We start from the raw sequence: 10,453 nt of genomic DNA, 5'->3' as shown, positions 1-10,453 counted from the left end.
TCCTTTGGGTGTCATCTTTTCCAATAGTCAGCCATTCGTTATTCAGTTTGCAATCTTGCAGCTTGCCGAAAGACTTACCACTGTAATGAAAATGTCCATAGATCATAAGTGTGCTCTTCCATATAGGCGGCAAGTTAATGAGCCACATTTCACTAAGAAGTTGATTTTATGTATTCTTTTTTTTTTAGAAAATGAAAATGAAACTGACAGTCATTTCCAATAATATCAATACATTTTGGAACAATTGGTAAATAACTAATTGCCTTTGGAACGCCCCTCTTTCATCACCAAAATCACCCCCCAACTCCATGTCTTGGTGTGACGTCCATGGCAGAAGTGGAGACAAAATTCACTGCATAGCCAGTGTGGAAAAAAGAAAGTACCCTCGTATAAAGTGGCAGTCTTTAGTCATAGTTTATATATCGTGGCTGTTGGGTAGAATCTCCTCATCTCCAAAATTATGACTTTTCAGGAAATAAAAAAAAAATAAAAGAAACAGCTTGCTTTATTTTCCAAACACTGATTTGTTCGAGTTTTTATTATACTTTATATTGCTGGCATATATCATTTCACTCTCATAGGAACAAGCCAATCGCAGGGCACATAGAAAGAAACAACCATTCGCACTCACAGTCATGCCTACGGGCAATTTAGAGTCTCCAATTAATGCATGTTTTTTTTGGATGTGGGAGGAAACCGAAGTGCCCGGAGAAAACCCACGCAGGCACAGGGAGAACATGCAAACTCCACACAGGAGGGGCCGGGGGTTGAACCCGGGTCCCCAGAACTGTGAGGCTGACGCTCTAACCAGTCGCCCACCGTGCCGCCGTATCTGTACTTGACGTAAGTATTTATTTTACTTTTACTCCTTACTTTTAAACGCAAATATCTGTACTTTCTACTCCTTACATTTTAAAAATCGTTACTTTTAAAACATTCTAAAGTTACCGACAATTCGACCTAAAAGGCAGAACGCCGAAAAACAGGAACCCGAAAGTATAGGTCAGCACATCGGAGATAGCACATTGATCGGAGATTGCACACATTCGTTTGATCGGGATTCCTACGGCAACGCTTAGCTACTGCGGGCAAAGTATCGGTACATTCCATTTAGCTACGCTAGTGGGGGCAAAGTGTCGGCGGATTCCACGTTTGTGGACGACGGGTCGGAAACCAAAATATCAAGGATGCCTGCACATTGTGCTGCGTACAGTTGCACAGACGTAGTACAATCACTCCGAATGGGAATAAAAGAAGAATATTTTTTGGCTCTTTTTTTTCAAAAGTGCACCTGCAATGACTGAACCTTGTTAGTTTTTTTTAGAAAGCTAGCTTGTTGAAGTCTGACTCGCTGGCAGTAACGATACTGACATGATTTAAATCACGTCACGTTTGAACATTGACGTATCATATAATATATAATACCGCCAACACACTGCCAAAGCAAAACCGTAATAAAAAACCCTAACTGAAAATAGCCACAATTTGCTCATGTTCGACTTCTTTTACTTGTATTCCTTTTGTGTAGACACAATGTTTTCTAGAACCATTTCATGAGACTGTCTGCTCTGACTATCTTTTGAAAGTAGTCCAAACGAATTTCCTTTCCAGTGGGACGTGTGCGTGTGTGTCACGTGACAGCGGTACACGGTGCCAGTTTGCGAGTGGGCGTGCTTGTCTTGGGGGGTTTGTTTGAATGAGCAGCGGGCGCACACCGGAGCCACCACAATGCCCGTCGGCGCCTTTTTATCCCCGCAATGAATCCTTACAATGAAACCAGAAGCGCCGAACCTTACCTTTTTGCTTTTGCCACCTACAAACTTCTCGCCTTCGCCATCGGAACCATTGGCGTCTTTGGCTTCTGCAACAACGTTCTTGTCATTCTACTTTACTGCAAATTCAAGAGACTTCAGACACCGACCAATTTGTTACTCGTCAACATAAGTTTGAGTGATTTGCTGGTTTCTGTCGTCGGGATAAACTTCACATTTGTTTCGTGCGTCAAAGGTGGCTGGATCTGGAGCCAAGCAACATGCGTGTGGGACGGCTTCAGTAACAGTTTATTCGGTAAGACTGACATCCTTCAATACAATCTATCATTATTGTTTCACCTTACTACTTTTGTCGGTCGTTAGGGTTAATGCATTTGCACCTTTTTATCCGGCATGAATGCCTCTCTCTGTTAAATCATAGCGTACATCTCCTCTTTGGAGTAATATTCCGAAACCATGGTTCTTACTTAATGCCAATTGTATCTTGTTTGATCAACCTAATGCTCTTGTGTCAAAGAGCCTAATTGACAAACAGATATTCCAAAACAATTTTTATTTGTTTATTTTTTAGGCGTGGTGTGTTGTGTGGACATAAAAGGTCAAAGCCAGAGTGATTCTCCATCATCATCGCTTATCTTCCCTCCAGATCTCCTCCTCCATAGAATTTGTGATGTGAATATGGTTTTAGTCTCCATCAGTATCAAGCCACACTCAATACGACCTTCACGGTTATCTTATTAATAACAAGATGTATAGACTAGAGAATATTCCATGCATAATTATTTTTTTTGAATATAATAAGTTATTATCACAGTTTTCTATGCACACGACATTCAATACATTCTATTGCTTCATGCATGGGAATGCTTTTGACGTGCTCATCTTGCCTCCAGTGTGTTGGTAAAGTGTGAATGAATTTACAGGGGTCGTCTTGACAGATCCGCCCAGGCTGTCTAAGAATTATAGTTCAGGAGGGTTGATGCGCAATGATATGCCCATCACCACAAACTGTTATTTATTTGCAGCGTAATCATGTGGCATGCTGGTTGCTTCTTCTGTGCTTTAATTTGCATTATCTACTAATCAGAGGGAAGCAGTTTTTCCACTTGATTTCCTAACTGGAAACACAGCCTTGTGTGATTTGTATTATAAACAGATACGGATGGGAAGTTATTGCTTGCAAGGCTGGTTGAAACTGGATCTCTAATTTACATTTTACATCTCATGAATTGCATGTTTCATCAATGGAATGACATTGAAATGTCCTGTAGATTTGGCCCACATTCAGATGAGAGGACAAGTCTGGCTTTTAATGTCAGGACTGGAGAATGTGCTCCTCCCCTCCCTCACTTCAGATGTTCCTCTATGTATGAACAGGGTGACAATTAAAAGCTGAGATTTACAGTCGGTTCCTGAACATATGACTTTACAATAAAGACAGACGGAAGTGTACTTCCGCAATCTAATGAAATCCAATACTTATGCAGCTTTAAAATGCTTGTAAATAACATAATAAAATTACTAAAAAATTAATTAAAAAAACACTTCACTGTATCCTAATCGAAATTCTGCCTTTACACAATAATGACATTTAGATTTTATTGATACTGTCCGAGTGGTAGGAATTTAACATGTTTATTATTGCATCATATGAAAGTGTGTTTATATTATTTAATACAACGTTTAAATAGCTTTAATAGAAATACCTCTCACTATGATCTAGTGCAATAATACATTGCCGCAAAACTACATATTGCGTAGAACAGACAATCAAATCGGAGCAGTATTATTTTAGTAAAGTCTTAGATTTTGATACAGCTCTATTGGTTTTCATTACATTCTGCAAGTAAATAATGAAGTCTTCATGCAGTGTATAAATCCTTGCTGACAGAGGTTGTCACTGAACCAAGAAAAAAAAAAACATAGCTCACATCCTTCTTCTGTGTCCTCTACATTGGGGGGAAAAAAATGTCTTCTGTTGACAAATATGCCATATTATCCTTGCACCTCATCCAAAGTATTGCTCAGTGGAGGTTTTTGACTGACACAAAGGCAAGCCGGGGGAGCTGCAGCAATAATGGATGTCAGTTCTGGCAAAACATGTCCATCCTGCTGAAATTTGATATGGGAAGATGAACCCGGACAGCTCCCCTGCGAAGCTTGTCTGTCCGTTTATTGACGTCGCTTCGGCATTTCATCCACTAATGAGGAGATTAATGAAATATGACAGCTTTGACACGGGTATTAGGCTATGTAATTGGAGAGATGCATAGATCATATACTGTGCGTGTGTGCTTATGTGTGTGTGTGTGTGTGTGTGTGTGTTTTGACCGAAAACTAACCAAATCAATAGTTAGATTTACGAAACCGTGACAGACAGATAATGATGGCACTCACAGAATGTAGATGGTCTACAATGAAGATGTCGTTCTCAAACGTGCGTGTGGGAGACTTCAAGATTTCAAGTATCGACAACAAGATGCTACAAAGATGAAATGCTGAGTAGCCTCTGACCCAGAGCCTTAGTTCTGGTCTGTCTCGCTTCTCATCGGCAGGCATCGTATCGATCATGACGCTGGCGGCGCTGGCCTATGAGCGCTACATCCGGGTGGTGCATGCCCAGGTGGTGGACTTTCCCTGGGTGTGGCGGGCCATTGCCCACATCTGGCTTTACTCCCTGGCTTGGACTGGGGCTCCACTCCTGGGCTGGAACCGCTACACACTGGAGATCCACCGGCTGGGATGCTCCTTGGACTGGGCATCGAGGGACCCAAATGATGCTTCATTCATCCTCCTCTTCCTCTTCGCTTGTTTCTTCGTACCTGTTGGCATCATGATCTACTGCTATGGGAACATCCTCTACACAGTACAAATGGTGAGACAGTCACTTAGTTTTATCTGATGCGAAACTTTAATATGAATTATGAATGAGTCAGAATAATAAGTTGTAAAATCTTGTGAATGGGAAAGGGCTCTTTAAAATTCTTGTAGAGGGAACACAAAAAATGGATTGTCCTCAGTAATTAGATGAATGGAACACCATATTGTCACATTCTCTGTAATTATTTCATGTCTTATGAGTGGTCTATATCATCATTAACTATCCACATTTTTTAGAAATGTTTTTCGAAACTTACACATGGGCTTTCACAGGTGACCACGGCACTACTTACAGTATTGTGCAGAAATCCTCTAGATGTTTTGTTTTGATTAGGTTTTACAGCAGTAACACGGTAAAATAGATACAGTTAACAGGATGAAACAAAAGAAAAAATTCACAAAAACTTTGTAGAGGAGTGGTCAAGGAAGAACCCGTTACACTTAGGTGAGGATCTGGATGAAGGGGTGGATGCAAGCATGTATTTCCACCCTTTGAGTCATTATGGCAATAATTGTCCAATTAGCCTCTCTTGAGCATAGCTGTAGGCAGTTTATATATATATATATATATTTATTTATTTATTTATTGCCTGAAATATAGTTTGCAACTACTCTATACCGCAGTTTTCTGCTCCAGAGTTTCAACTGCATTGCAAACAAATGCACTTGGCAGGGCTAATTTTTTTATTCGAAAGATGGACCTAGTAATTGATTAGCTGATTCATTGATTGTTAAGAATTCTTGATTGTATGGAATTAATTATTGAGTAACTGTATCTTGAAGCAATTGAGGGCTCTACTTGGCTGCAACCAGCAGAGTATTGAATCAATTAATTATCATTTTCTTTCTATAATCAAGCTAGGAAATCTGCTCCATTGGCTTTTACTAATAAGGAGTCTTTATTGAGTAGTTGCGCCATCGTGAGCTAATTAATTGTACTCATGATAAAAGATGTACAACTTGTACTTTCATGCCAGATAGGTAGGTGGAATGGATGTTACTTGGCATTTTCATGAGTTGTGACATTCACTGAATGACTGACTGCTGCCATTTCCAGCTCCATTATCATATAATAAGCTTTTGTGCCTTTTAGCTTTTTCAGTCTGTCTGGTAATAAAAGAGCAAGTATGTGGGCTGGAATGATTACTGCTAAATACTTGCGTTAAGTCTGATTATTCCTCCAAAAGTACTAGGCAGATTTGACTCCTGTTTTGTGTGGGTATCTAGCAAATCTGTGAATTCTGTTGATTTGGGCACGGCAAGCACAGAAGTTGTGAAACGTCTCTTCTGCACCATGATGTAGCTGTAGGCTATTAGATCCGCTCTTCTCACTACCATAAGTATTTGTATTTGTAATTATGAGCTGCAACACCTCCCAGCTGCAAGTTCCCAGCCTGTCAGTCAAGTCCCCGAAGCGCTCAGAGGGATGACTGGAGCTCATTACACACCACAGCATATGGCAGAGGCTATGAAAATCTTCCAAAGCAAGTACAGTACTCTGAACCCTACAGAGTATTTATGGTGCCAGGAAAATCTCACTGCAGATGGAGACGATGTCAGTATGTACACAAACACAGTGCATTCATGGAAATAAAAAACAAAAAAAAAAAAAAACCAGAACCAATTAAGAAGAAATCCTACTTTCAGACACGGTGTTTTGTGGAGGTTATCATTTTTAAATGCTGAATTATTTTAAATTCCACCCACACAAAGACATACATTCTAATTATTTGAGTTCAGTTGAAATATATATATATATTTATATATAATTGGAACGTGTTGCAGCCATAAAATTCAAAGTTCATGATTATTTGCTAAAAACAATAACGTTTATCAGTTTGAACATGAAATATCTTGTCTTTGTAGTGTATTCAATTAAATATAGGTTGAACGTGATTTGCAAATCATTGTATTCTGCTTTTATTTATGTTTAACACAACGTCCCAACTTCATTGAAATTGGGGTTGTGTATATTAGATTAGAAAATGGGGGAAAACGTGTGTTGGTGGTCACCGGTGCTCAGGACAGGAGAGGACGTTCGTTTACGGCTTGCTTGAGGTATGTTCACGTACTTTTAATACGATACGGCTCGCAAGCAGGCAACAAAAACATTATGTCGCCTAGCCAGCTACTGCTAGCACTAACGGTTGTACGTAAACATGCCGCCGTTCTGTCGAATCATGCTCTAAAGTTTCGGTGTGGGTGAAGTAATTTAATTACAATAAAGTAATTGAATTACAGTAAGTTAGCACCCATTGTTTCTGTCATGTAATGTTGGTTTGATCTGACTGATTAGAATACACGATCTGACTGGAGCAGTGATTTCCAACCTTTATGGAGCCAAGGAACATATTTGACAATTGAAAAATCTCACGGCACACCAACAAAGAAAAATGTCATAAAAAGTGGATACATTAATTTCTGTATGTACTTCCTGCCATCTAATAGAAGACCATTCATTTGTTCTGTCCGTCACTATGCCTCACTGGCATAAATAGATGAAGAAAGACACATTATTTATTGCAAATATAATTTTTGGAGCAATTAAGTACAAAAAGACACATTCCACCATCATGTGATCGGATCGGTGATCGTTTATCGTTTTTTTAAACTCGTGATCGGTTATCGGCCCCAAAAATCCTGATCGTGTAAAGCCTAATATATATATTCACATTGCTGGTTGTATGGCATTTGTTAAAAACAATTCGATTCAGATAATTGAACAAACCCAATTAAAGAGAAGCTTTCAGTGTAGTTCTTTCACAAAAACACACATTGCCCATACTGATGGCAGTGTTTGAGCTTAGCACGAGGAGGAAATTTAAATCTCACCATCCATTTTATAATGTATACGATTTATCCTTTTCAGGGTCACAGGGATGCTGGAATTAGTGTGAGAAGTGTGATACATCCTACTGATCACCTGTCAATCACATGCCTAATGTGTAGAGATAAACAACCATCCATCCGTTCTTTGAACCCATTCTCATTTACCCTTACAGGCACCCACCATACAATACTGTAACCGCTTTTTTGACTGTGGGAGGAAGCCTGACTACCTGCAGCCAACCCCCACAAGCATAAGGAGAATGTGTAAATTCTACCCAGAAATGACTTGTCGCCTCCTTTCTGTTCTGTTTTCATTAGCTGCGCTCCATACAGGATTTACAGACGGTCCAGATTATCAAGATCCTAAGATATGAGAAGAAGGTAGCCGCAATGTTTCTTCTCATGATCTTCTGCTTCCTGGTGTGCTGGACGCCCTATGCTGTCGTGTCGATGATGGTGGCTTTCGGCAGGAAGAGCATGGTCTCGCCCACTGTGGCCATCATCCCCTCATTCTTTGCTAAGTCCAGCACAGCCTACAACCCCCTCATCTATGTATTCATGAGCATAAAGGTTGGTAGTCACATATTCATCAATTTATACAAATTGTCTCTGTGTGCGGGAACAAATATGTATTCTGGAATGAGAGCCCCCAAATGGTACAGCATCAGCCGAATATAATACATTGGTAGGAGTGTTTTCCAAGAGATGGGCTTGAACTTCCTGATTGTTTTCCCTTTCCAGTGACTTTTGAATTTATAGACGCAAAGCAAATCGAAGTCATTTCATTAAAAGTGGTATTTGTTCTCTGATTGTAATTGAAGCAAGAAAAAAACAGATCCCAGCAGATGTTTTCAATAGGCACAGTAGCGTGTGGGTGGGAAATTGTCACTTTCATTTGTTATCCTAAGAGAGATGTCTGGTGTGCTTGGCATACAAATGAGGGGGGGTGAATGTCATTGTCACATTAAGCACCAGACTTTCATCTCCTGCCTCCTCGCTTGCCTCACAGTTCCGACGCTGTTTGCTGCAGCTGCTGTGTTCAAGGTTGTCTTGGCTGCAGCACAGCTTCAAAGAGCGCCCCCTGGCTCCGGTGGAACGCCCCATCAGGCCCATCGTTGTTTCAACTTCATGCGGCAGCAGAAAGAGACCCAAAAAGAGGGTGACCTTCAGCTCCTCCTCCATTGTCTTCATCATTACTAGTGATGATTTCCGCCGCTTCGATGTGACTTCCAATGCAGAGTCCTCTGCTAATGTCATACAAGTGAGGCCACTGTGATCCCCCAGGACTGCAGCAGTCTTCTCATTCTGTACTGTTTAGCAGTATGCCTTAGGACCTGACATACAATTCCAAGCCATAATCCCCATCTCCTGCAGGACTTTTTTAAAGGTCCCATGCCATCGTTTTTATTTTTTGGTTCATAATCTTTTGTCTTTTTATCAGGTTTGCAAGGTAATTTGGGTTTGAAATGCCCAGGATGCCCTTTTTCAAGCTATTGTAGTTGGTCTTTTACACCTGGCAGTTGAGACGCTTGGATTTCTCATGTATATTCCATATGTAAATAAGATTTGTTCTGATTGGATCACAGTCATTCTTCATTCAAATATATGGAAAACAGCTTTTGCTCTGATTGGTCCTTAGCTGTATCATGGTATCTTGTGTTCACCAAGCGTTCATAGCGATGTCGAATTTCGATCCTTCGATGAGGTCCTACTATCACTGTGAAGCAGACTTCACCAAGCGTTTGTTGGGTTGTTGGCCCACTAATAGGGAGCGTGAGTGAAAATAAAGATATTTTGAAGTCAGGCTCGTTCTCCGCTCCCATTCACTTGAACATAACTGGCGCACGATGTACTTCGCTCGTGCACATTTAGGTGACAATGATCGCAGGCTTCGCTATTTCAACCACAGTTTTGAATTCGAAATATCGTTAAGTATTGTTTTAAACCAAAACACATGTATACTTTAAAGACTGTATGTGTGTGGCTTGGCAACGATTGAGACTCACTCACTTAAAACCCAGAAATTACTTGTTGCCATTCAGCTGAGTTGAATGAGTGGGTACCAACTACGAAGTGGGCAGGTACTTGAATAATTAGTAACTGCATCACAAAAACACAGAAATCTGATAAAACATCAGAAAAAAAATCATTTTGATGGCGTGGGACACTTTTAAATAAATCTTTAAACGTGGAAGTTCAGGATGCAGTTAAGCATATCTAAATCACTTACACCTGACAGAGTTTAAAAATGTAAGTATCACATTTGATATAACATTACACATGCTGTTAAAACTTACAACTACATTTTTATGCCATATTTGTCCTAAAACTGTAGGACTTTGTCAAGTAGTTATTGAGTTGAACTATGGAAGTACATAACTGATTATTTGGTTGGTATCCAAAGGCAAATGGGTATAAATAATAAAATGAGACAGCTAACAGTCATACATGCTGGTATTGCACTATTGTGTATATTGATTCAATAAAGAGATACTATTTTCGACTTTCTGACTTCTGTATTTTCAATTAAAATCTCTCCAGTGCGAAGAGGGAAGTCACTGTTGAGAATGGCAGAATTATATGCATGTATGAGGAGGACTGTAATCTAGATGAGAGGAGACTAGGACCTCAGAGTCTTGTCAGAAATTCCTTTCATAACCTCCTGGGCTGAATGCTCTGAATAGAAGGTTGTTGTATTGATTTCCAAAGCTGTTTGAAAGCCTCGTAGGTGTGGGCATAAGGGTTGTTTTTGTGTATATGTGTGTCAGAAAGGTTCCAGGAGTAGTGTCACAAACTACGATTTTTTTTTCACCTTGAATGTAATCACCCCCTAGTATACTGACTGTATAACTGTGATCTCAGCGCTCAGCAGCCATTGAACTTTTTTCCACGTTCTTTTACGTACATATCCCATCAAGCAGCACATCTACAAAAAGGTTCTGCGGTGTTTGCTTCGTTCAGTGTGCGAGGAG

General features: G+C 40.1%; 1 protein-coding gene across 3 annotated transcripts; it reads left to right on the top strand.

Annotated features, from left to right (window-relative positions):
• Window positions 1-685: 685 nt before the first annotated feature.
• opn3 (opsin 3) lies at window positions 686-9,984 on the top strand. Of its 3 annotated transcripts, XM_061789303.1 has the most exons (6): window positions 686-843; window positions 2,008-2,067; window positions 2,344-2,444; window positions 4,328-4,647; window positions 7,800-8,051; window positions 8,491-9,984. In XM_061789303.1, exons 4-6 carry the CDS (start codon window positions 4,342-4,344, stop codon window positions 8,755-8,757), a joined length of 825 nt encoding a protein of 274 aa, XP_061645287.1. In that variant the 5' UTR covers window positions 686-843; window positions 2,008-2,067; window positions 2,344-2,444; window positions 4,328-4,341; the 3' UTR covers window positions 8,758-9,984. The 3 variants fall into 3 exon arrangements, with proteins under 3 accessions (XP_061645287.1, XP_061645288.1, XP_061645286.1); XM_061789304.1 differs by lacking the exon at window positions 2,344-2,444; XM_061789302.1 differs by lacking the exons at window positions 686-843; window positions 2,344-2,444 and having other exon boundaries at window positions 1,697-2,067.
• Window positions 9,985-10,453: the final 469 nt, after the last annotated feature.

This window comes from Phyllopteryx taeniolatus, chromosome 11 (genome assembly GCF_024500385.1).
Source record: "Phyllopteryx taeniolatus isolate TA_2022b chromosome 11, UOR_Ptae_1.2, whole genome shotgun sequence".
In the NCBI taxonomy this organism is placed as follows: Eukaryota; Metazoa; Chordata; class Actinopteri; order Syngnathiformes; family Syngnathidae; genus Phyllopteryx; species Phyllopteryx taeniolatus.
This window is presented reverse-complemented; position numbering and strand designations above follow the sequence as displayed.